General features: G+C 35.9%; 1 protein-coding gene across 10 annotated transcripts in view; it reads left to right on the top strand.

The window, feature by feature from the left end:
* The window catches only part of PIK3C2G (phosphatidylinositol-4-phosphate 3-kinase catalytic subunit type 2 gamma), a 363,044-nt gene that overhangs the window by 239,241 nt on the left and 96,140 nt on the right, over nucleotides 1-27,663 (top strand). For all 10 annotated transcript variants that reach the window (XM_046638270.1, XM_046638261.1, XM_046638263.1 and 7 more), the window contains 6 exons: nucleotides 2,127-2,307; nucleotides 4,806-4,913; nucleotides 8,588-8,680; nucleotides 10,145-10,274; nucleotides 14,620-14,756; nucleotides 16,661-16,830. In XM_046638270.1, the coding sequence (XP_046494226.1) occupies nucleotides 2,127-2,307; nucleotides 4,806-4,913; nucleotides 8,588-8,680; nucleotides 10,145-10,274; nucleotides 14,620-14,756; nucleotides 16,661-16,830 (819 nt within the window). The remainder of the gene's footprint in view (nucleotides 1-2,126; nucleotides 2,308-4,805; nucleotides 4,914-8,587; nucleotides 8,681-10,144; nucleotides 10,275-14,619; nucleotides 14,757-16,660; nucleotides 16,831-27,663) is intronic.

The raw sequence follows: 27,663 nt of genomic DNA, 5'->3' as shown, positions 1-27,663 counted from the left end.
CACGTTCCACTTTGGCAGCCCAGGGTTTACCAGTTTGGATCCTGGGTGCGGACATACACACCACTTGGCAAGACATGCTGTGGCAGGCATCCCACATATAAAGTAGAGGAACATGGGCACAGATGTTAGCTCAGAGCCAGGCTTCCTCAGCAAAAAGAGGATGATTGGCAGCCGATGTTAGCTCAGGGTAAATCTTCCTCAAAAAAAAAAAATTACTTCCTCTATACAGAATAACTTTTCCTTTTGTTGTGTATATAGCAGTCGGGTGGTTATAGAGATATTTTTATGTACCAGAACAGGTTTAAATATCTTAAAAAACAAGTGATTCAGTATTTCAAGGGTAGGAAAATGCTCACAAGCCTCGCTATGGGATATACAAGTACACTACACAACAACTCCCTATCTCGCTGAAACCCAAGTAGACTATAAAATGGTATATTACTACAGTCCTCAAAATACTGTGAGAATCTGAGGTATACAATTCTACATAAAATATCTTGAAATTCTGCATGTTTGTCCTTGTACTTGCAGCTTTCCAATTCACACTCACACAACACTCATTTTCTTAGAGCCTCCAAATAATGACTTGATTCGTTTGTTGTGTGTCTGACATTTTAAAATCTCACCATAGATGTGGGTGGGAAAACTTCTCATTCTCTTCTATTCTTCTTACAGTGAAAATAACCCAAAAAATGGATTATGTTTTTCTGTTGACACATCTTTAGCCTCTTGAGTTTTTCTTTAAAATGCTTTCCAAAAGTAAATAGTTCCTTTGAGAAAGTAAAAGAGGGGCTAGAAGATAAGTTGGCTTCATAACAATAACAAGGGAGCAAGCCTTCGTCTGAAAAAAATATACAGGTTCATTCAATTAGTTAATGTGTACAAACAGAAAACAGAGTAAATAAAAATAATGTGCTTGTTAGAGTCTCTGTAACATAATATATACTGGTCAGACATGCAAGATTAGGAATGTAGAATGAAACTCATCTGTATATTTTTTGGCTGCTGTGCATTTAATCTTCTTCCCCCCCCCCCCCCCCCCCCAAGTATTCAGTTCTCACAATAATTTTCTTCTAGTTCATTGAATGCTAATTTTTTTTCAGAGGAAGAGAAGACTGGAGACAAGTTAAGATTAAAAGAATCAATCAGAGAGAGGTTAACATTCAAAGGAATTAATCTCTTTTATTCTATTTTATGTTTGAGGGCATAATAGAAAGTAAAGTAGGCATATTGGAATTAGTTTCAAGGCAATAGAAATTGTCACATGGCAGACAGAGTAATCAAATATTTGTCACTGCTGCATTACCTAGCAAAGCATTCTTACTTTCCTATGTTCTATGCCTCCCATGTTCGTGACATGAGCAGACTGCCAGGCAATGACAAAAGTTGACCTGGGGAGGCTGCAAGACACAGATGAAGTAATGTTGTTTGACTGACTAGTATATACATTGTACTAAGCCCTTTCAAATGCATCAGTTCATTCTCTGTTCTATACGCCTCTATAACTTTATTTTAAAGTAAAGAAATAAAATCTCAGCCTGGTTAAGTAATTGGCCTAAGTTACTTGTAAGTTGTAGGGCTAGGATTTGAATCCAGAAATGCCTGGAAACAAAAACCATGCTCTTGCCTTTATAATATCTTCCTCTATGTAATCAAGGGAAGGTGCTGGAAGAAAGAACGATATATAGGTATGTGACAGTATGGGGACATTATCTTTTGAAGAAAAGCAGAAAAAATCGGGGTTGATGGTTGAGTTTCAATATGGTGTATTCGCTTATTAATACTATTTCTAAAATTCTTTGTCCATATTTTAATAAGAAGTCAAAAATATGTTCTTAAGATAGGTATTTGTTACAGAATTAAGTCTGAAAGAATAAAAAGTGCATTGTGAATTGAAATGAGAAAAAGCAGGTTTCTTATTGATTCTTCATTCTTGGAATCTCATTAGCTATCAGATGGAACTTGACTGCCAAAACAAATAAACAACATTTTCCCCCATCCTAGACTGTTAAACTCCCCAAAGCCACCAAATACGGATTAGTCTGAAATGCACTTATTGTTCCTGCTGGAGGCGGTTAAAAAAATCAGCTTTAGATACAAGAATTCTTTTTCTCTCTTCCCTTCAGGCTGCTAAAGGATGCACAGAATGAAGCTTATTTTAAAAGCTGGTATCAGAAGCTGTTGGCTGCTCTCCAATTCTGTGCAGGGAAAGCCTTGAGTGATGAGTTTTCCAAGGAGAAGAAACTTATCAAAATTCTGGGAGACATTGGGGAAAAAGTCAAGTCTGCCAGTGACCCTCAAAGACAGGTTTGTTGAGAAATCAATCTTCATGTGGTAAAGGTTTTTTTTTTTAAGTTTTTGGTGCAATCAAGTTTTAATTTCATAGGTTAGAAAGCAAATTTCTTGACTACACTTAGTTATATGACACGTAGATCAATTACTTTAATCAAGTTGTTTTTCAATTTGCTGTCCTAAAGTTAGTGCTAATGCCTATCGCCAGGACATGGTTTTTTTGATCTAAGTAGTCATGTATCATCCAGAGAGTACCTGACAAGAAGGGTCCAACTTAAAAGTACTTTGACTAGAAAGGCCAGTTGAAGTAATTTCTTCAAGATGGCAGCACAACTCAGACTCATAGGAGAAATATATGAGGGGACTTTTTAGGACACCCTTGTCCAAGATACAAAATCTAGGTCTAGATTTTTCTAACATTGCACTAATCAAAGTCACATTTTTAAAGACCTTTTTTTACCACAGCAAATAAAATTAAATGAAACAAATCAATAGTGGTGTGGATAGTAATACTTTTATGGTAAGATGATAGTCAAAATATTGTGCCTCTTTCATCGTTGATTATGGTAATGGACCTGGCAATACTTTTTTTTTTTTTTATCTAATGGAACAACATTTGTTCTTTTAAATTACCTGCATCACTAGTTCCCTTCACTGGTATAGACCATTAAGTAGTTTCTCTTGAGTCCCACATTCTAGATGCAGGGAGATACATTCACTCATTATATTAAGAACACCACTCAATAACAATTAAGTTCCCACTGCAGACTAGGAGGTAAGGAGAGAAAGATGACTAAAACGTGAATCTTGCCCTCAAGGGAGCTCATAGTTTCTCTCCACCCACTGACTAAAATCAACAAGAGTTTTCAATAAAATATTATGAAGATAGTAAAAGGCAAAGTGTTCCAGAATTCTTTCCCAGCCAAAGATTTTTCTTGCTGGAAGTCATTTCATTTGATAGAAATGGCAGAAGCTATGCTACTTTATCTACCTAGGAGAACATGGAAAATAAAAAGTGTGAGCATGGAATTTATTTTTAAATGGGAAACATATAAACTCTGGATACACAGAAGAGCCTTAAGGCACGTAACGTGATGAGCAATGCAAAAAAAAATCCATAATTTCTCCATATTTCTGCAAATGCAGTAATTATTTTCTAGTGGTAAACAAAAGGTTGAAAGCAAATCAAGTTAGTTTAAAATTTACAAAATTTGTTTCTAAGTTTGGTCTTTATTTCTTATGTTTTAAAATCTCTCACATATTTAAGATGTATACAACAGTTAAATAATTCTGGTGCCTTTTTAACCATTTTCATCAAATTCCAGAATGATATTGACATTATTGTCACAAATAAATGTATGTCTCTCACCTTGACTGGCTGCTTTTCTAATAACACCTCCTCACGTGAAAATAGGAAGAGAAAAAGAAAGAAGTGAGAGAAGCATTTGTAATTTCTCACAGTTTACAATCCTGGTAGCTATTTTTTTCCATTTTTTTAAATAAACACTAATTAAACCTAACCATATGAAATGAAGGGATTTTAGTTAAACAAAAAGAACAGCGAGTCCCCTCCATGATATTTCTCAGGCAAATCCAGGTCTAGATGAGGCAGAGGAGAACAGACAGAGAGAGTGCCATAGTGGATTTTGCCTCACCTTGCTCTTCGGGATTCTGGGAGCAGTAGATTCTATCTAGATTCTGCTAGATTCCAGAGCCAGGAATAAGAGCTAAGAAATTCTTAAGAGTTCATTAACATTATTAATCTGATATCCTCATTTTTAGAATTGGGCTTAAAGAGTTTTCAAAAGTCGACTAAAAGGAGCTTTTTTTATTTTGAATTATTATTATTATCTTGTTTCAAATTATTGTTGTTTTCACCCTCTTTTTGTCAGAGGATGCACAATTCTAAAGGCGTTGTTTGTGGTCTCAGACCTTCCACAGGTGTAGAGGACAATGGAAGGAAGTGAGTCAAGTATCAGAAATAAACTCATTGGCATTTAGTAAACTATTTGTTCACATATATTACTGTTTCTGACAATTATCTATTATCTGCAATTATAATTTTTTGTCATTGCTCCTAATATATGTGAATTTTTTTCCTAAAATGTACTATTAAGTCTAAATCTTGAGAGCTACAAACTAAGATTTCGGGAAATTATCAGAAATGGATCATGTTAATAATTACTTAAAGAAAGTATTGCAAGTTAGTGGGCCACAGGTCAAGTCGAATCCATTGTGTTTTGTTTGAACAGAACAGTGCTTTGCTTTGGTTTTGTTTATAATTGAATTTAAAGTCCTTTAGATTGGGCACACTCCCTTTATTCCCCATTTCTGCCAAAACTCCCCATTGTCTTTAGCCCACTGTCTCCTTATATGTAGCTACATCAGCTACCTGACCCCAAAACATGCAAGTGTGCAACCCCGGAATTAGAGAGTTGATTTAATCAATAGAAGAAAATTATAACTTGAAGGAAAGCCAAGTTCTTTACAGTTTTTCTGATCATTTTTTACAGGAGGTACTAAAGAAAGAGATTGGCAGACTAGAAGAATTCTTTCAGCATATAAATACCTGTCACCTTCCTCTGAACCCTGCCCTATGCATAAAGGGGATTGATCGTGATGTAAGTCAATTTATTCAGGAGATAAGTTGAGCGTTTTTGTTTTGTATTGCTTAGTTCACTGTATGTTTTTGAGATGGCAAAAACAATTTCTAAGTTGTCGGTGCAATTATTTTAAGAAAAAAGGGTTGAATCCCATCCAAACTGGATGCTCCATTTGATACACTGTGACTAGTTAGGATCACATTAGCCTCATCAGATGATTTGTTGGTGTAGAAATAAACTATCCATCAGTTCAGTGAAAAAAAATGGTCTTCTCACTGAATTGATTTCTCGATTTATTCAAAACAGTTGATTTGGTGACCCCATGCAGACTGGGTTTAATTTCATGCTTATTTAGGTTATGCACATACCCATGCCTAGTATACTAGAATATCATTACCTAAAACATCTCAGTTTTGATTCAATTTAAAATTCATTGATGCTCATGTGTCAGTGTGCCATATAATATTTTTGTGATTTTACTCATGCCTAGAAAGCCCTTCCTGGTGTTGTCATACTCACAAACTCCTTCTCTTCCTAAGCTTCTGTCAATCATCCCTCTCTGACTTAGAATCATCCTTTCTCCTTTGCTCTCCATGAGCTTTATTATCCTCCTTCTCAGAAGCTCAGATTAGAAGACACTAGTAGAGAGAAGGATTTATAAGTGAGATGTAGAAAGGATGACGTTAAACTATCATGAATGCACAAAAATGTTACCTAACCAAAGTCACAAGACAATTGAGAAAAGAAATTAAATAATTAGGAGAAAAATTAGACCGTTATTAGTATGAATATAAAAAGTTTTGGTAAAAACTTGATACCATTACCTTTACAACTTTTCTGCTTCAAAAGCACCTTATAAACTTTCCTAATATGCTGGATAAATGAATTTTTTGGGAAAAGTTCTCTGTTCCAATAGAAACCTCATCGACCATCAGAGAATCCACACTGAGAAGAAGCCTTATGAGCGTAATGAACGTAGTAAGGCCTTCAGTCAGAGTAAATGTCTTATTTGACATCAGAGCCTCCACACTGGGAACAAGCACATAAATGTAGGCAGTGTGGAAAAGCCTTTCATCAGAACTCTCGATTTATTGACGATGAGCAAATTCACGTCAGAGACGTTTAGAATGTGTTGTGGCAAGGCATTCAGTCTGAGTAAATGTCTTATTTTATGTCACAAACTTGACACAAGCAAAAAGCGCTATAAATGTGGCAAATATAGAATCAAGTCTCAAACCTCATTATATGTCAGAAAGTTAACACTGGTGAGAAATCCCATAAATATAATGGGTATGGGAATGTCTTCAGTTATAGAGTCAACCTTAGGGTACATCATTGAATCCATCTGGGGAGAAACCTTATAAATGCAATGATTATGGGAAAGTCATTAGTAACAGTTCACAGCTTGTTGTGCATCAGAGAATTCACAATGGAGAGAAGCCCTATGAAGGTAGTGAGTGTGGGAAAGCCTACAGTCAGCTTTCTGTTCTAATCACCATCGGTGAATTACACTGTGGAGAAGCACTCAGGTCTGACTCATTCCATTTCTTACAGCATGATTCTCCAAGATGGAGAGCAAGGGTCTTAGGTTGAGTAAAGCTTTCTTTATAAGAATTCTCACCCTTGTCTCTCTTTGGAACCACTAATCATAACAGACCATTTTCTATTTCCTTTTGGGCCACTAAGGGTGGTTCAAGTGGGAGAGTTGGAGTAACTTAATGCAATCTTTCTTCATTCCTGGAAAAGTAAGGACCATACATTTCATTCACTAATAGGTTTCCTTTCCTTTTTTTTTTTTTTTAACTATTATAAATCTATTTCATTAGTGTGTGCTTCTCAAGAACAGAGGTCATACCTTTCTTATATTCCTGTCTCTATTCCATCTCTTCTATCTCACCACTTACATAAAATCGTCCTCCAAGACTCTGATTCATTCTTTCTTGTCTCTTGGTTATGACCCTCCCAATCCACTTTTAACTTCTACTCTAATCTAAGCTCTGCTTGTTTGCCTTTCCCTGCCTAGAAAAAGTTTTCTTCTAATTGTTTGCTAATCTATGTCTCTCACAATCTTCAAATCCAGCTCATCTCTGAAAGACGCTCTTCTTCAAATGTTTTTCATTCAACTGTGATAAATTGCCTTGTAAACTATTTTCAGCTTAATGCATATGTGTACACATTCATATCAACTTTTTGTAGGTTCTTTGAGAGTGGATATGGTGTCTCTTTCTGTTAGCATATAGATAATGGTTTGTGCATACTAGTTGTTGGATATATAATATTTTTGACATGACTCTCGAAAAATATACTGCATGTGAAAACCAAAGTATGAAACAGTGAAAGCAGAACAGCTCTGAGTGATGTGAATAAGAAGGGGGCTAAGCCTTGCCTTCAGCCTCCCTTTGGCCTTTTTCTCTTCCCTGGACTTGGGATGCCTCAAAGAGATCCCCAAGAATTGAATGAGCAGAGTTTGAAACCCACTGATCTAGACTTAGTTCTGGCCTAATACAAGATTTCCTAATTTAATACCATGACAGAACCATATATTCCTTGATTGACTGATTATTGCAGCAAGAATTCATTACTTACTTAATGGACAGCCTCACCCGTTTACTATAAAACTTAAATTGATTCAGTAGACAAGGGTTTCTGTTTGCTTAGGGATTAAGTTAGATTTATGCTAATAGGTTAAGAAATAGATTCTTCCTCCCAGCTTCTACTGATTTCAGACTTCTCAGAAATAATGATACTCAACCTAATCCTTCAACTTGTATTGATGTCATATTTTACATCAATTAAAAGTATCAAGTCCTTTTCCTTTCTCCACTATTGATTTAACTCTTCACTGTGAACCTGAACTCTCTAATAGCCTAAAGACGTACAGCCTTTTAACACTCAAACAATTCTAAGAACATAAAAGGAAAATAAGCAACAAGGAAGGTGTAATGGAAAATAGTCAATATCATAAAGCTGAAAATGGAAACACAAAGTGTAATTGAAAGAAATGAGAAGAGGAAATATATGTTGTACTGTTATTTGTAAAGGTAAGAAAATATTCATTAACAAAAAAGGAGAAAGAATGCATTAATATTTTGAAGTATCTGATTAGTGTCAGGCACTGTAAAAGGTATTTTATATCTATTAGCTCACATACCTATTACAAAAATGTGTGAGGTAGCGTTGTTATCCCCATTTTACAGTGGGATACAAACGTTTAAGTAACTTGCTCAAGGTCTTACAGGTGATAAGTTAACAGACTCCAAATTTGAACTCAGGTCTTTCTTAATTCTGTATCCATGTTTCCTTAAAGTATGCTGCAGGGCAGAAATAATTAAAAGGAAATAAATTTTTTAAAATAGCAATTTTATCTTTTAGATATTAACCAACTAGCATAAGCACAATACCTATGTACTGTTTCGTTTATTTAAACTGCCAACATATTACCACTGTTCAGTGAGAAAAAATGGAGTTCAAGATTTACAACCTGCCAAAAAGCTGGTTTTTTGGTTTCCAAGTAAAGGCTTTGGTTGGTAGACTAAAGTATTTTTAAATAAATCTGTTTCTTTGTTCCAAAGTGTAAAAATTATTCACATATGTTATATTTGCTCATATAACAAATTCTGCAAGGGGCCATGATTTCAGGGAAAGTGTTCTTTTTGCTTTATTTTGCTCACCATTTTTCTCTTCTCCTATAGGCATGTTCATATTTCAGATCTAATGCTTTGCCATTGAAGATTACTTTCCTCAATGCTAATCCAATGGGCAAAAACATTAGCGTCATTTTTAAGGTACAGTAGCCTTAATAAAACATTAAATTGATTCCATAGGTAGAACTATTGATTTATTACTCACAAAGAGAAATTATTATAGCTCTTTTCCTCTGGTAACAACATAGAGGATTCCAGTTCTTTTTTGATTCTGCATTTTTACAGAATTATAGTACATGCCAAACTATGACTGGCAATAAATCAAACATTACTGGCTCAAAGCCAGTCAACCTTCAGTGCAAAACTTAAGAAGATTTGTTTCAATAAATGAAATTATGCAGTCACTTTTGAGTAGCGTGGAGAGCACAGTGTGGTGAGCTCCTAGGGGGAGAGTGTTCTTTTGGCCTAGATACTAAATAAGAATCAAAATTAGCTGAAACGCAAATCATATAAGTTAATTTAACATTAAATTTGTATCTGAAAGCACTTGCCTATTTTAGTAATTTGGGTGGTTTTCTTCTTCTAAAAAAAACATAAATATGGACCATATCAGTCTTTATTCATGAATCCCATGGGGAAAAAGTAGTAACCAGGTTATAGTCAGGTAGGAAGGAGGGACTAAAGAAGGAGCTGTAAGTAAGTGAAAAGTAAGGATTTGCCAGTCATTCAGTGAATTTAATCAATTATGCAGCCAAACCAGACAAGTTCGCAGAGTGAATTTTTTGGTGGATTCTGACTATTTTTAAGGATAATCATCAGCACACCCGTACTATTGCTTTTACTTGCATAACTTCAAGTATTAATGGTCCCGTGACACTGTATTTTTGATGAAGAAAAAAAACTATACAAAATCTCATCTTGCTATAATTTTCTTCATATACTTTAGAAAGCATTTCAAAACCAAACCTCTTATTAGTTTCAAAGGATAGAACTATCCTTCCCCTTTGGATATATTCCATTTCCTTCACCTATGCTAGAAAATCACCCCTTTATTATCTCTTATTGTTATCAAAGACCTTTTGCTCTGAAAACTTTTTAACTGCTTTCATACTAAGAGAATTCAATGAATCCAAGTCTGACGAATCATATGTGTGCTATTTATATTCCTAGTCAAAAAGCTCTTGGTATTCTAACTGTACAATAGTGTGTAAATTTATGGCATACCAAATAATGTTTCACTTAGAAAGAGATCTCTCCTGGCTGAATTTGAAATTTGGATAAACATTTGCCCAGCCTCTCTTCACTAGACTTTCAGTCTAAGACGTTGCACATGGATAATAAATTGAAAGATTATTATCAGGGAACAACATTGAAAGCAACTTCTAATTTGATGGCTGAAGCTTCAATAATCATTTAAAGGAAAGTTCTCATTTTCTTTGATCTTCTCTCAGAAACCCAAGGTACTCTTAGTGCTAATAAAACTATTGAAACCACCCTAAGTCAGGCTGGAAATTTATTCTGGGAAAGAAGTGACACATACCATATTTGAAAGCTTTTAATGGAATTCAAGGAGAAACCCAGAGTCTATAATTTTGTTTTTAACAGGCTGGAGACGATCTTCGTCAGGATATGCTTGTTCTGCAGATTATTCAAGTGATGGACAATATTTGGCTGCAGGAGGGCCTGGATATGCAAATGATCATTTATAGATGTCTATCCACAGGAAAAGGCCAAGGTCAGTAGAGATTAGAAAGTGGTTGACTTCCGTTATTTATCTCAAACATTCACTGGTAATATGCCACCGAACTTCCCACAGCTTTCGTTTTAGACTACAAATTTGAAAATCCAAAGAACTGTACATAGTCCTTCTTCTTTTTAAAAAGAACTATTTTCCAAAACAATAAGCCAAAGTAATTTACACAAAGCTTAATGTCCTTTTAGATGTTAATTAGGACCTTGACAATCCAAATGTTAACTATGATATCCTTTTGTGTTTCTTTAAGGACTAGTTACATGAATAGCTAACTCATATTTTTTTCTCTTTTTCTAAGATGATGATAGAAAAGACTGCTCATTCAAAAAAAAATACAGTTGTTGCCTGTTAACACAAAATTTACAAAGTTGAAAATGCTTAAAGGAGTTCTAAAAATTCTAAATACATTATAAACCTACATTTAATTTCTAGAAGACTTTTGAGTAAAGTGTAATATCAGCAGTCAGAGATGACCATACATGCAAACTTTGAACATACCTCAGCATTTCTTTTCCTTTATAAAAGCTAAGACATTAATATGGAAATATAATTACCTTCATACATATTTCCAATGAAGTAATTTCGATGGTCCATCCAAATTATTACAAAACATCAGAGGTAAAAGTTATACTTAATTACAATCATGCTAAATTGGAGAAATAATCCCCAATGATATCTTGTAATCTTTTTTACATGTGGTCATTGCAACTTGGAATTTCATTAGATTAATTGGTATGAATTATAGCAGATATATCTGCATAAACAAAGGGATAAAAAATCATAGAACTAGAAAAGGGACCTAGAACCACATAGTCATTTTTGGTATTTTTGATTTGGTAGAGCTAGAATTTAAACCCATCATCAAAAAAGGAAAACTGTCCCTGCCTGGACCCCCCAGTTCCTGAGGTCCCACCAGTAGGCTCAGTACCCCAGCCGAGTGTGACTTGAGATTTTAGAAAGTAAGCATGGAAGCACCTCCTAGTTAGCTTAACTTGCAACTTGATACTTCAGGATGACTGTGTTTCAATCATACTACCCAATTATTTTGACTCTGGTAATAGGGCTCTTGCTTCCATGCCAAGGTGTCCCACCCCTGAACACTCTCTGAAGCTCTGGTTCTTAAGAGTCTTTTATCGTTGCTACTCTTGAAATTGTTATTCCTTGAGCTTTACTCTCCCTTTTCTCACATAGGCTACCTAATTCTTTCATATCCTACTGTGTTGAAAGAGTAAGAATAAAGCTTGATGAGCCAAGCTGAGCTTTTTGGAGTCATGTGGATCAGCTTTTCTTCAGAAATTGAATACATCACTCACCTCAATGGAATTCTTCAACTCCATCTACTCATTTCTCAGTTTATAATCACAGAATATAATGAAGGCTAAAGTTTTAAAGTTAGTAAAATAATTCAGCAAAAATGACTGTAGACTTGCCCAAAGTTGCAGACGTCATGAGACAAACAAGCTATTCTTCCCTCCTATCTACCAAGAATCTTCTATAGTTGTAAGATTTGGGATGGCATTATACCAGCAAAGTACTTCTTCAGTAAAAATAGAGATCGTTAAAGCAAATGTCGTTTTTAGGAGGTCAGGTTCCATTTTTAATCAGGTTCCAAGGCTTATTGAATATCTACTGTTCTCGAGAGATGTCACAAAGTAAGGCAGGGGATACTGCAATGAGCTAAACAGAGTTGCTGCCCTGAGGACAGTATAGTCCAGGCCAGAAGTTTACATGACTTCATCAACATTACCGTATTGTTGATTATAATTCTCATTACTACTTTATATATGATAGTCTAAGAGCTTTGGAAGAGTCTATCAGGGCAAATAAAAATTCTTTAGGATTTGCGGCTGGCCCCGTGGCTGAGTGGTTAAGTTCGTGCACTCCGCTTCAGCAATCCAGGTTTGCACCACTTCAGATCCTGGGAGCCGACCTAGCACCACTCATCAAGCCATGCTGAGGTAGTGTCCCATGTAGCACAGCCAGAAGGACCTGCAACTAGAATATACAACTATGCACTAGGGGGCTTTGGGGAGAAAAAGAAGAAAAAGAAAAGAAGATTGGCAACAGATGTTAGCTCAGGTCCCAATCTTTAATAAAACAGCAGTTCTTTAGGATTTATTTCATTGCTGGCTCTCCAAATTTGGTGGGCATAAAAATTGCTTGGGTGAATTGGAGAAGCAGATATAACTACGCCCCAACCAGGTACTAAATCAGGCTCTCCTCTGGGCGGAGGGGAGCTCAAGTCTCAGTGGTTGCAAGAAAGCTGCTTGGTGTTTCTTATATGCCCCCCTTTTTGAGAGCCGCTGCCTTATATGATAACATCTTGAAGAGTTTTGTCCTTAAGAACATTGCTGCTTAAAGTGTGACCCATGCACCAGCAGCATTGATATCTCCTGGGTGCTTGCTAGACATGCAGATTCTCAGGCCCCACCCTACTTAATCAGAACCTACATTTTAACAAGATCCCCAAGTGATACATAAGTGCATTAAAATCAGAGAAACATTGCATTAGAAGACTGTAGGAAAGGAACCAAGCATGTTACCCAGTGTGCATAGAATTAAGTTAGAAGTGTTTAAAAAGTATCTGATACATACTAGCTTAAAATATGTAAAATAATTTGTGGTTTTAATTAATGAGCAGAATTTAGTCACCATGATTGTTATAAATTAAGTGCAAGGTTTTCTGGGTGTTCAGCAATGCAAGGTGTATGATAAATGGCTTGGGATTTAGAAAACGATTAACTCCCTGAAGAAAAGTGTGGTCTGAAAAGTAACTGACATTGCTCCAGCACCGTATCTAAAGGGTGCAATAATCTAAGTCCTAATTTTGGGCATGGTCAGATGTGCAGTGGCAGCGAAGCCCTCGGGAATCAGAAGGTGATTTTTCTTCAGAAAGTCTTAAATGGAAGAACTGGAAAAACAGGAAGGGAAATTTTCAGAATTGCAAAGAGGAATCACCTCTTTCTAGAGTAATTACATGACTGCTAAATTTAACGCTATACATTTGGCTGTCTCACTTACTACACATGAGAACACTGCACAAGAGGTGAAACCTGTTGAGAGAGGAGGGAGAAGCATTATGATATTAAGGATATGCCCAGGATTTATCTCTGGGGTGATGTTTCTTTTCTTTCTTTTTTTTTTTTTTTTAACAAATAGGTTTCATAGATTACTTTTGCAGCATTCAATTCCCACTCCCCATCTTTAAGTTTCTTTCTGATGGAGCAATGTAGATGCTTAATGGTCACAAGTGGGCTATTGGATATTAAGAGAGATTCATGCTACAACCATCTGTCACTTGCCAAACCAGCACAGAGAAGTGTTTCGTTTACCATCACTGTGATCTGCTTGTTTGTTGTTCTTTAATTTGAATGTTTTAAGGTAGACCTTAAAACAGTAAATTTTAAAACCTTAACCATCTCTCTTTTCATATAATTACATGTGTGTCCTGGTCCCTTTGGGCATTTGAGTTTACAACTAAGAAATTCTAGACTAATTTCTTTCAATAACTTTATTTATGGAACTGTACATTACAAGGTGTTTTGTGTTCATCAGCTCTGGGAGAGTTTTAAATACTAGGTTTAAATTCCTGTTCTGTACAGAATAAAAATCAGAACATTTGAAAATATTTACATTCCAACACCCTTAGGAACACAATGAAAAGAAGCCTTGATGGATACGTGTCCAGTACGGCAATAGTCCTATTGAAGATCAATCAATATATACTCTCTTTTAAAAAATTATCATAGTTTCTCTTTATAAATGTTGGCTGAGAAAGAAGGAGCAAGTGGCTTTCTATATGTTTACTGCAGAGTTATTCTGTTCTTTTCTAGATATAGAACATTTAAAGTGAAGCTTTTATTAACCTGAGCATTTATTTTTATAATATATTTGAAATATTTATTATGGAAATTGTATTTGGTTCACTTACATCATAAATATGTTGGCCATACAAGTTTGAATGCCCCCTTTAAACTGTAAATGAATGCACAAGCCGTGTGTTAATTAACTCACTACCCTGTTGATTCAGTGGGTGGGTCCCTGTGAGACCATCTAGATTGGCTCTCTACTATAGTTCTAGAAAAAATATTAAAGCTGCTTCTGATAGATCTGATCCAATGACAAGAAGCCTCATTTCTCCCCAGGATTTAGGAAAAATTAGAAGGAAGGCCATCTAGATAAGGTTCCTTCAGAGAAGATTTGGAAAGGAAAAGGGTAATCCAAGTAGTGCTGGCTATTATTGTCACCTAGATCAGGATGTATTTCCTAAGTATCCCTAAGCCTGTGAAGAAAGAATTATTTCCATAATCTCTCTTTTATCACCCAGGATTGGTGCAGTTGGTGCCCGATGCTGTAACCCTGGCAAAGATCCATCGCCGTTCTGGACTGATAGGGCCGCTGAAAGAAAACACAATCAAAAAGTGGTTCAGTCGGCACAACCATTTAAAGGTGGATTATGAAAAGGTTTGTCCCACTGGACATTAAATAATGTACTTAAATAAGAATATGCTCTGGTTCATTAGATATTCTGATTTATGAAAAAGTAAATTAAATACACCTTGAATTCTAATCCACTCAGTCATCAGCCTAGTAATAATGTCCCAATTTAAATGGTATATTAAGTAGATAAAAATTTATGTGTTTGGTCTTCCTTCTGGATGAAATTCTGGGCTATCAGTAAAAACTCTCTTTGCTCAACTGCCTCCCTTACAACCATCTCACCTGAGATGATGCTCTTTGAAACTACCTCCTTCAAGTCACCTCTGCTTATTTGTACACAATCTCCACTTTCTATAAATCTCCCTCCTTCCTTTGCAATACATATCTTCTGCCAAGCTCTATTTTTTCATGTGCTCTTTTTTCAGTGTTTGCAGAATGCATAATAGAGTTTTTATTTTTTTTCTCAGGACTTTACAAAATGTACTGTTTTATTTGACTGCAATCCTTTTTCCCACTTTACTTCATCCTGGCATCTGGCCTGCGAGGTGCAGTGTGCAGGTTCTACTCTACTGTAGGGCTCCCAGCTAAGAGGATAAGTTGATTAGAGCCAGGCCTTGTTCCACTTGCCAAGGCATGAACTGGGAAAGCTGGGTCCACCCAGAGGCAGGGACAGCTTTATGCTAATTCACACAAAGATGCATATGGGTGAATTTACTCAAAACTGTCCTGAGCCCTGAAATTCCCTCATTCTGGGAAACTTCTCAGGCCTGGGTACACTGGAATGATTGGTCACTCAGGCAGCACAGGCCGTGTTAGAGAGACCCAAGAGTTCATCTATTCCAGACTTCTGTGAGATTGGAGAGGAAAAAAGTACAGGCTGTTGGAGGGTGAATAACAAAGAATTAGATGAGATTATTTTGAAATATATTTTTTAGCCATTCCCAAAGTTACACCTTGAGTTTTGCACAAATTCCTGTGGTTATATTATTTGAGGTGTTTCCACATACATTTGCTCTTCACAACCACCATGTGAAGGACATATTTTATTGTCTTCACTTTATAAGTGAAGAAAATCTAGACAGACAAATGAAGTGACTTGCTCAGGCACTTGGAATACCTGGAATTAAGGTGTCCTGGCATGCAGTCCAGTGACATAGACTTCTACTCCAGAAAGTCAGCCACACCATTCAAGGAGACCCGTGACCCATCACCGGCCCAACCAATCACTCATGGTTACACCATGGTTACACTCACGATTGCATCATTGATGAAAATGATGTATACCCAGGAGAGCATTTTGAAAACAAAGATTAATTTTGGCAAGAAACCTCTGTTTGTTAAAGAAACATGACTTAGTGGTAATCTGCCTCCACCCACATAGGCGTTCACTAGTATATACTGTACCAAAACACTTTTAGACATCAACTAGATGACCTATTTGTAAGGATAAACATACAATGTTACAGTTATCTCAATATAGCTTTTTCTGTATTAAAAAAGTGCAAATATTCAAAAATTAATATTTTAAATTTCTCTGGGGATAGGTAGTATGGGACCATATTGTTCCTTCTTATTTTACCTTGAAAAAATCATTCAATATTGTATATTTGAGACGTCAAAAAAATCACACCAGGAGTTCTCTCTAGTAAACTAATAAAATTAACTTCAATTGAATAAAAGAGATATTTTTGCCAATTTCAATGAAAACATTCATCTTTTAGACTAAAGAACAGATTGCTTCATGTTCTTCTGTAGCATATTAAGAATTAGCCATTTAATCATATCCTTCTCTCAACTGAGATGTAGAAGTAGTTTTTGATTATGTAATATTGCTTTCTATAATGCTTGTTACCATTAGCTCTTATGCTAATACATTCACTCATTTTGTGTGTGTGTTATTTTTGTGTTATTGTTTCCCAACTGATTAGGCCTTGAGAAACTTTTTCTATTCCTGTGCTGGCTGGTGTGTGGTAACATTCATCCTGGGAGTCTGTGACCGACACAACGACAATATCATGCTGACAAAGTCAGGCCACATGTTTCATATTGACTTTGGAAAATTCTTAGGTCATGCACAAACATTTGGAGGGATAAAAAGGTCAGTATGTAAATAATGTTTATTACAGTAATTAAGCAATGTCCAAGGGTGACATATAACATGTAATGGCATAGAAACCCAGCATATGACTTACTCCCCATTTCTCAAAGCCCCCGAGATAGCATAAACATGATTATATATGTAAGATTGAAGAAAAAAATTTTTTAAATATATTGTTAATGGGAAAAATTAGGTTTCCTCAAATTGTCAGTGGACTAAATTGGCCTTTTCCAATAGGATACTAATTCTGTTCCAGTCTGAATTGTCTGAAGTATAACATTTTTGTTTTCTTATTAAATCTTGAATAGACAATGAGGCCTGAGTTCATGGTCTCAGTACATCTAGTATATTGGCCACAGCAATCACCACCTCTGATCTACGTGTCATAGAACTAGCATGCTTTCTTACTGACTGAACCTTAAATCATTGCAAAAATATTTAGTCAGCACCTACCATTCAAGGCTCTGAGAATATACAAGTAAACAAGGAAGGTACAAATCCTTATCTCTTTCTAGTAGGGATGACAGACGTTAAACAAGTTAACATACAGAGAAATAATATGAGGAAATGAGGAATTTAATTTCTTATTAGGAAACTGAAGTAGAGAAATGGGATAGAACTTGACTGAGGCAGGAATGCTATTTTAAAGAGACCCTTGGAAGATGAGACACAGCTGTGTAATGAGTGATAACCTTGTGGAGACCTATGAAAAGAGTATTCCAGGAAGAAAGAACACCAAAAATAACAGTCATGAGCATGGAAGTAAGCATATCACGTTCCAGCAACAACATGAAGGCCTGGGGCCTGGAGGAGGGATGGAGAGGGGCGGGCAGTAGGACATAAAGGCGAAGAGCTTGGTGGGGGCCAGATCAAGCAGGGCACTTAGGACATGGTACGGAGGTTGACTTTTATCTTAAGCTCAGGGGCAGACCTTTTTCAGTGGATTTCAAAACACTCTCTGCTGTCCTATAAAATAATAAGCCCAGTTAGGAGGCTACTGCCATAGTTAAGGCAAGACCTTAATGGTATAGAAGTGGTGAAAACTGACAGATTCAGAAAATATTCTGTAGTCAGAGCCACAGGAACTGCTAATTCATTGGACATTGGCAGTGGTTAATGGCCTGGGGGAGGCAGCCTGAGGGGTAGGAGAAGAAAAGAAAGCATTCAAGGATGACTCTTGGATTTCTGGTCTTAGCAGATAATTATATCATGTACGAAAATGGAAAAGACAAGTGGATAAATAGGTTTTTGTTTTATTTTATTTGAGCTGGCAGCAAGGAAACCAAAAGTCTCAGACTAAAAGTTCCTTGCTTTTTAAAAACGATACTTCATATTAAAGTAGAAATGGGATCAGACCATTCAGAAGACTAATCACTCACTTTTAGCTAAAAACACCTCCTCAATAGAAGAAACAATAATATCTCCTACAATACGACATGATGAGCTTTCACCAGATGGCCATAATCTGGTATTAAAATGCCAATATAAGCTACCTAAAATGGTTTAATTTGTATAAACAAATATCTCCTATTTTATAAAGGCATACAAGCGGAATTGTTTCACTTTTTCTTATTTTCAGTACATTGCCTTCTATAATGAATAACCTCGGGAAAATTCACCACATATTCGTTCATTCCTTAAATATCTACTCAGGATGGTCTGTGTGCCAAGGACTGTGATAAACCTTGGAGATACGAAAATGAATAATCCACATTTACCACCTCAATGGGGTTTACTCTTCCTTTAGAATACTAGGAAGACAGACACATAAATAATTACTATAAAATATGGTAATGGGTACGGTAAGAGATAGACATGTACAGACCATTAGAGCATCATAGACGAGGGCTATCTAATTTATGAAGGACAAATGTTAATTCACATGTGCGAATGTGTACATAAGTTGCGTATGTAACACTTTCTCTCTAGAATCTATTATTTCCTAGAAATTTAAAGATTAGATTACAATTTTGACATCTTTATTTATTTTGTTGTATTGTCCACTGAGAATTTGGGTTAATCCTTATTCATTTATTCAACGATCATCTATGTTGACCATGAGGATGGTTAAATGGTGAACGAAAATATTCCTGTCCTACAGAAAAAGTTCCAGTTAGGAAAGCAAAAAAAGCAAAGAGCAAGTTACTAAACATTATGGTAAGTACCTTGGTAGAGATATGCACCAGGATCTCTAGAAAAGATGGAGTCCCATTTGTTTGTTTGTTGATGTTCTAGCAGCTGTTGCTGCTTCTACAGTTTGGCAACTGTAAATCTCTTTTATGCAACCTCTAAGGTACATGACAATGTGCCCAGTATAGAGCCTCACTCATATTAGGTTCTTAACATTGTTTGCTGAGTGAGTCAGGCAATAAACCATTCACAGGTGAGCCCTCAATCATTCAAAAATTATTGATTGGATGAATGAAAATGAAGTTGGCACTATCTTCACTTGAGATTATTGATTATTGACCGCCAGCTAAAGAGGCCAACTGCAGCATTATGATCCATTTGGATTATTGTTTGCAGGATTTTATGTCCACCAGTGGCTATGTAAAGCTCATTGGCAATGTCTTCTTGGATTTCTTTCTTGATATTGATACTTCTGCCCTGAGTTTGTTTAATGATTAAACTGAACTGTGCCTACACATTATTATTCAATGTATCTTTTGAATTGTAGACAACATCTAATTATTTTCCTCCAAGTCTCTTTGGATTGTTTCTGAAGTTCATTCGAATGTTGTTTCATAAAGCAGCTGACTTCTTCCATCCTAGGCCCATTGGTTGTTTATTGGTTACCAGGTAAACAAAAGTCCTCTTATAAATCAGGCCACTCAATCCCCTTAGGATAAATGAACATTCTTATTTACACTACATTTATTAGATTATAGACCTGGTCTTTAGAGAAAAGCCTATCTTCACCTTGCTTCTTCTATACAAATACTAGACATATTCATAAACTCTCCATAAGATACAAAGCCAGGTATGTAAATCACGCCCTAGGACTATCCTAATCTCCCATAGTCTAGCAAGGCCATATAATGTTCCACTAATAACCAGTGATGGCCCAGGATCATACTCCTTAATATAAAATGCTACACCCACTGAGAGTAGAGTATCTGTATCCAGACACGTTTCTCCTATTGTCTACTCCTTAAAAACATGGAAGAGGAAAGCACTTGTATAACTTGTTATGGTTTACAAAGTGTTACTAACATACCTTAATTTTACTTCATAACACAATTGCCTAAATCATTGTTCAACCCCGCATAGAGAGTACAGTTTCCAGTTGTGGATGGGTTATGGGTTGGGAAAAAGAAATCACATAGACACATAAAACCCCTCTCTAAGTTGCACATTTACCCCTCAGTCAAGGATACAGAAGTTAATAAAGGAAATTAGCAGACTAACAGAGCAGAAGTAGATGCAGTGTATCTGGGGGTGTATTTTCCCTTGATCCTTGGTTTCCTTAAAAGAAAGCAGCAATGAGGTGACATTCTCCTTACAAGTAGTATCTTTAGAAAGAAACTGATTCCTTGTTGAACCATTGTATTTTTCTACTCATGCTATAATGGTGATTTCAGAACATCTCAGACTAACCGTCTGCGCAAATCTGTTTAGGAAATGTATACAAACATTTACAAAACTGAATTCAGTTTTCCAGAAATCTGGAAAACCCATCGCCATGCTTAGACCAAATCTGAGGCTCCTGGAAACTTTCTGACTTTGAAGAAAACAAAAAAATGTCACATCTCAGTTATAAATATGGAAGATGTCACATCCTGTATATAAACAATCTTTCCTACTTGATTTTAATTATGACATTAGATAAGAAAGATTGCCATCAGCAGATTAAATCACATGACAGTTCAGCCCCAGGATTACTTAACGATTCTGGGGAAAATTTGGTTAATACCTACAATGGAAACAATGAGGACTTTCACTAACTTTCTGAAACCAATTGGTTTTTCTTTTGAAGTATTGCTTAATTATCATCTTCATTTCTTTGTTTTCTCTCACAAAGATTCAAATTAAAGTGGCTCACAAATTATACATCCACAATTTTTCACTCACAGTTCCCCCATAACAATGAATTCTATATAGTAATGTTTTTATTACATAAAAGATGTTATTGCAATAACTCTAAATTTCAACTCGATAGTGACTTTCTCTTACAGAGGAGGAGAAATTGAAGAAGGCCTTTATTGGGGCTATTCATTGTTCTCCTAACTCGTTGTTTCATGTTTTTGTTTTTTCAGACTGTATTTCCACAGTCTATATGGTCTTTCACTTTGGTGATGCTGGTCTTTCATGAAGCCTTTCTTGTAGCTTTCTTTCTAGGTAATTTTAGAGGCCATGTGAGCAGTGGTTAAGGTCAGGTACCAGGGAGATAAACTGTATGGGTTTTTTTAATCCTGTACTAGCATATTCTAATGATGTAACCTTGAACAAATGGCTTCTCTGTGCCTCAGTTTAATCATTTATAAAATAGGTGTGTTTTGAAAATTAAATTAATTGATATATGTAAAGTGGTTAGAGGAATGCCTACCACCAAGTGAGGGTTCTATAAATATTTGTTGTAATTAATTTTAATGTAAGTATTCCAAATGAAGTGATAAGAAATGAGACGGCATCTCTAGGTTATTGTTGTTTCCTTTTGTTTAAAGTTATCTGAACATCTTATTTTGATAGTTTTTGAAGTGTGTGTTTTGAAATTCATAAATTGAACTATTAGTCCTGTAATATCTCTGACTTTGGGGCTTGTTGACTGACAGGCCAGATTGCACTGTTTGTCAGATTTGTTTAGATTGTAAGGTATTTCACCAAGTCATTCTTGACTTCTGATATAATTTCAGACATAAGCAGAGGTGTGCCCAACCTGGCTCACACTGGCTTGCAAGAGCCTATTGTGTGTATTCCTTCTCAACTCCACCTTAAATGATATCACACTGGTAGTCTGAATCAGCCACAGTAGGAGTATACACACCATGGAAAATGACAAATGTTGTAAATCAGAGGTTTTTTTGTTTTTAAAGTGAGCTGGTTATTAAATATTTATCACCACATCATAGGACATAAGTTCATTTAAAACACATGAAAAATCTTTCAGAGCTCAGCAAAATAGAATTCAAACTCTGTTCTTTTTCTGTTAAAATATTTGTACCTAGATGATCAAAATATTATATATCTGTCTTCTTACAACATAGTTTATACCCTTTTCAAGTTTTATCCCAATAGATCACCAATCACTTAATATAATTAATCTCAGAATTTTCATCTCAATATTAGTCATAAAAATTTCCTGTATCTATAATCATTTTGATATTATCTTCAATAGTTAATTACCACAGATTTAAAAATTTTTAATGTTTAATTTCTAATTTGAGCATTATAATATTTATATTCTAAATGTTCACAATTTAAAACCATCTTTGAAAAAAAACTCCTTTAGCAGATTAAAAGAATAATTTTTGCCTTACTCCAGTCATTCTGGTTTAGTGCAATATTCGTAGTAATGCAAATGCTATATAGATCTTAGTGATCTCCCACATACTTTAATTACTATATTAGTGTTCTTTGAAATTAGATGAGTCTCATCAGTCTATTATTCACATGATTGTGTATTAAGAAACATTGTGGTTCCTTTAACTCAAAGCAGGCCTCAGTATCATCTGAATCTTCTAGAAGAAAAACACACTTTCCAATACCTTTCCAATTGTGAGTGTCTTAAGGACATCTCTGTATCTCAAGCAACTAGCTAGTGCCTGACACAGCAGAGACTCAATTTTGGTTGATTGAAGGATCACTACAAAAAATGCCATAAAATTTACTTCTCTTGACCTGAGAAACTACGCTGTTTCTGAAGATAAAATTTCTAAGAACTTGTTGTATTCTCTTATTCTAACTGGAAATTTACCAAAGGATTTTTACTTCATGGTCACTGTACATGGGGGAGTCTAGGGGATGAGACTCAAATTTTGATACACACCACCTCACAACCTTTAGGATGGCTGTATATACCATATTTACCCCAAGAATTGAAAGCAGGGTCTCAAAGAGATAGTTGTACACTCATGTTCATAACAGCATTACTCACAATAACCAAAATATGGAAGCAACCTGAGTGTCCATCAGCAGATGAATGGATAGACAGAATGTGGTATATACATACAATGAAATATTATTTAGCCTTACAAGGAAGAAAATTCTGACACATGCTACAACATGGATGAACCTTGAGGACATTATGCTAAGTGAAATAAGCCTGTCACAAAAAGACAAATACTGTATGATTCCTCTTATATGAGGTACTACTTAGAGGAATCAGTATCATTGAGATGGAAAATAAAATGGCGGTGGCCGGGAGCTGGGGGGAGGGAGGATTGGGGAGTCATTGGAGGGAGGAATGGATATAGAGTTTCAGTTTTACAAGATGAAAAGAATTATGGAGATGGATGGCGATGATGGTTTCACAACATTATGAATATGTTTAATACCCCTGAAATGTACACTTAAAAATGGTTAAGGTGGTAAATTTTATGTTATGTGTATTATGCCACAAAGAAATACTTAAAAAAAAATTGATACTCTATAAGTTTCACAAAGTTTTCACCAGTCGCAAAGCCAGCCCTAGGCAAACGACACGTAGTGTTTGAGAAGTACTTTGGATTTTCAAAGCACTCTCACTTAGACTATTTCAGGAAGTGAAGTTTGTTTTGTCATTCCCATCTTCTCACTATCATTTCTTCCTTTTCGACTTCACCTGATCATTCCGCTGTTTTATCACCTGGTTTCTTTTGAGTAGCCTCCTTTATATCACCCCACTCCCGTTATAAGTAAAAAAAATTTCTCTAATTTAATAAATAAAAATAAAATTTAATTAAAAAAACACACAACCAAAAAAGACCAACTATGAATTTTCTTTAAAGAGAGACTTGTAGGTTTTCAGCTAAAAAGACTGAGGGATGATTAGGAAAGGAGGAAAAGTTTGTGAGAGAGAGGGAATAAAAGGAAGGAAAGAAGGAGGGAGAGAACAATTTAAACAGTGTAAGGATTCTGTCTTCCAGCACTTAGTGAGCCTACACCCCCTTGTGAACAGAGCATGCTTGAGATGGAAGACCTGAGTGCTGATTTTTAAAGAAAAACTACAAATGTCTTCTAAATATAAGCCTAGTATAAGAACTTCATCTGATGTCCAACTGAAGAAACAGTACCCGCTCCTGTCGGGGGGGGGGGGGGTGGATCACTTACGGTGTTAAATTTGGTAAGAGATAAAATGTCCATTTCACGCTTGAAACATAAATTTTAATCATGCATATGGTAATTTTATGGGTGATTTAAATGTTTTCGGAGATAACTTCGACCGTTCTTGATTTTCACCTTCAACCTGATTTTATAATCTAACCCTATTTAAGATGTGATACCACAATCCAGTTTCACCCAAGCATTATAGCATTGATTATCTTTTCCTCATATCCAGACTAACTTCTGTTCCAAGCATTCACTGGAATTCCATGCAAAGCATAATTGTACACTTTCCCTTACACTCAAGCTCAAGGGGGAATTTGGAGGAGCCGACCAATCTCTTCCTATCCTAATTTGCTATAAATTCACATCAGACTTAGGAAAGTTGGGCTGATAATTTTGAAGAGTTAACTGTTTTATCTACCCTTTGCAAATAAGAGAGATGGTGTGCCTGAGCCTAAAAGGGACTCCAGAGTCAATATCTGAAGTTATTAAGCAGTTAAAGATCAGGGACTTCCCAGAGTCTAACTTAGGACCCACAGCGCATTTACAAAAGAGGCTAGACTGGGGGGAAAACACATGTTTTACACTGAAGAGATTATTGGTGAAGTTCTCCTTAGTTAATAATTGCCAGAAACTTGGAGATCTCACAGGGTGTTAAATGTTCCTTTTGTAATAGTACGTGCACCCTTATGTTCTCATTATATTGCACATGTGAGGTTTGTTGTGTTGTCTAATTATACAAGGTTCTAGCCTATCCAATGGAGATTCCAAATTTGCCTTCTCAATTAACTCATGAATATTAGACAAGAGACTTGTGTTCTTTCTGTTGAACAGCAAAATGTGCTCTCTGAAATGTAGGTCGTTTGTGATATCAGGAAAAGTGTAGGCTTAAACATTCCCCAATGTACTTTGTAGTCATTTATTTGTATGCTAATATCACCATTCATTATGATGGGAGTCTGCAAATTCTAGAACTCTTTAAAACAATATATTTTAATGTTACTATGATATTTCCTGGGGACAAAATCATTTGAAATTCATGAAATTAATAATAATCATTTCAATAATAAAAATAAAATGTGCCTCATTACTAAGCCTCTCATTTTGGTTCAGTATACAAACACATATTCAAACATTCTAGTCTCTCAAGCCTGGGACTAAAGCTTGTATACATCCATTTACTGACTTCATCAGTTGCTCAAGTAAATACTAGATGAACTGTACTGCAAAAGGAAGAAATATTTATCTCTACAGAGACCAGCAGACAAATTCTACTGTCATGAATCCTTGATAGAGTTCTCTGTCTTTCCATTCCACTCTTTATATCCCCTGACTCCGTCCTCCATCATCAATATTGAAACATGTGGCTCTTCTCCTATTGCTGTGGATTATCACTGGGAGTGGCAGAGACTAAGTGTTCCTTAGTGTGGTGCTGCATCATCCAGCATGGGGGATCAAATTCTAAAGGAAATAGTCAAAATCACCCTTCAAAACTTCATAAATACTTTGTATACATTTGTTTAATTAATCCTCACAGAAGCCATTTGAGGTAGCTACTGTTATTTTCTCTAATTTATAATCAAGACCTAAGACAGAGAGGAATCTTAGTTGTTATAACTTGCCCAACGTCATAGGCCCTTGGGAAGGTACCACATAGGAGACTGATATTCCCGTTTCTCAATAATCCCAACACACTCTTATTTTTTCTCCAGCATTGGGACAGATGTCTGTTTCTTTAGTTAGTACCAGATGACATAGTTATCTTGCATTTATGGCTGTGATATATATTAAGTTTGTGTCTTTAACAACTGCGATCAAATATGTTGCAAGATAATTACACTGTGAGAGGCATTCAAGAACTAAGACCAAGTGTTGAAATAGCAAGATACTCTCCCGTCTGTGGGCAGTATGGTTGCTCTTTTATGAGTGAAAAGACAGGCACAATTGCTCACTCTCTTTTAATCTTTTTATTACATTTTTAAAAAGAACATCTAACAGGAATTGTTGAGCTAATAGAAGTTAAATGCTCATGGGATGTGACTCTAGTTTTCAGAGTCCACCAGGGTCTGTTTTATTGAACTTAGTATGACCAAAGACCACCATGAACTGTTGGGATGAAGCCCAGAGATATTATCTCGAGTGCCAAATTCACATTTGAGGAAGTTGCCTCTGTAAATTATTGTGTCCTTAAACAGTTTATGTGTTCAATACTTTAAAATCAAGCATCATTCATTTTTTAAGTATGTGCATATTAGTTTAAGGAATAATCTGATAAATGAAAGACTGCTCCTTTTAAGGATACAGCACCTTGGCTATGTCAGAGTGCATCCATTACAATTAGCATGCTTAGTCCCGTTCTTTAATAACGTATTTTAGGATAGGGCGGTCTCCACTGTGAGGGTGATACTGACATTGAGATATTGAGAAGATTTGATATTGAGAAGACTTGATATTAATAAGATTTCAAGAGGAAGTATAACATAAGCATGAAAAGGTTAGATTTAAATTAGTGGGAACAAAGAAGAAAAGGTATAGTAGAGTATTGTGAACAAATATGTGGAGGCAGAAGATAAGCATGTGCCTTAACCTACTCATCTGCTTTCACTGTGCTACACCACAGCTGCCAAGCACTGCAAGAAAGCATCGACACTGCAGGGCAAACGCTGTCCCAAGTTTCAAATGGGCCAATCTCACGGCCCAGCAACCCCACAGTATTTCTGTAGCCATCTCACTATTTCACTCGCCACAATGACTTGTGCTTTGTCCTCACGAGGTAAACCTCAGATCTCTCCTACCCGTTATTCTCCACTCCCCCCTCAACAGATGACCAAATCTCCTACTTTATTGAGAAAATAGAAGTAGTCAGAACAGAGCCTGCTTTTATACTCAATACGAAGCTCACATAATGACATCTGCACATAAACTTTTTCCTTCTTGTTTTAACAGAATATTTGTTTTTCATTTCTAAAGTCAATCCCTCCATCTGTGCTTTGGAGCCATTTCCCTCTCATCTTTTAATGTACATTATACTGTCCATAATTCATTTTTCCTTGCATATTTATTTATCCTCTCCTTCTTAAATAACCCTTTTAAATGTGATCGTCTGTCCAATGCTTAAATAACCTTGCCTCAAACCCCCAGTTTTCATGCCATTTCACTCTTCTTCACAAACTTCCTGAAGGAGTTGTCTAAACTCTTGACTTCCTTTTCCTTACCACCCATTCCACAACAACTTCAATCTGGCTTTGTTCTTCATTACTTGATAAGATCAATAATGACCTTCATAGTGTTAAATCCAATAATATTCATTCCTCATTTTACCTGATTTATCAGTAGATGTCAACAGTATTGACTATTCCTTCCTCAAAATTCTTTGGCTTGCCTTCTGTGATGTTACATCCCCCTCTAGTTTTTCTCCCCTTCTCAGCATCCAATGCAGGATGGTTCCCTTCTACCAAACCACTAACATTAGATCCCCAAGACTCATCTTAGCTCTCTTCTCTTCTCTCTCTACGGTCTCCACCAAACTGATATCAGCTATATCCAAGGGTTCCATCTTACCAGACCACTCACACGAATTTTATTTAA

The sequence above is a fragment of the Equus quagga genome, chromosome 1 (assembly GCF_021613505.1).
Source record: "Equus quagga isolate Etosha38 chromosome 1, UCLA_HA_Equagga_1.0, whole genome shotgun sequence".
In the NCBI taxonomy this organism is placed as follows: Eukaryota; Metazoa; Chordata; class Mammalia; order Perissodactyla; family Equidae; genus Equus; species Equus quagga.
This window is presented reverse-complemented; position numbering and strand designations above follow the sequence as displayed.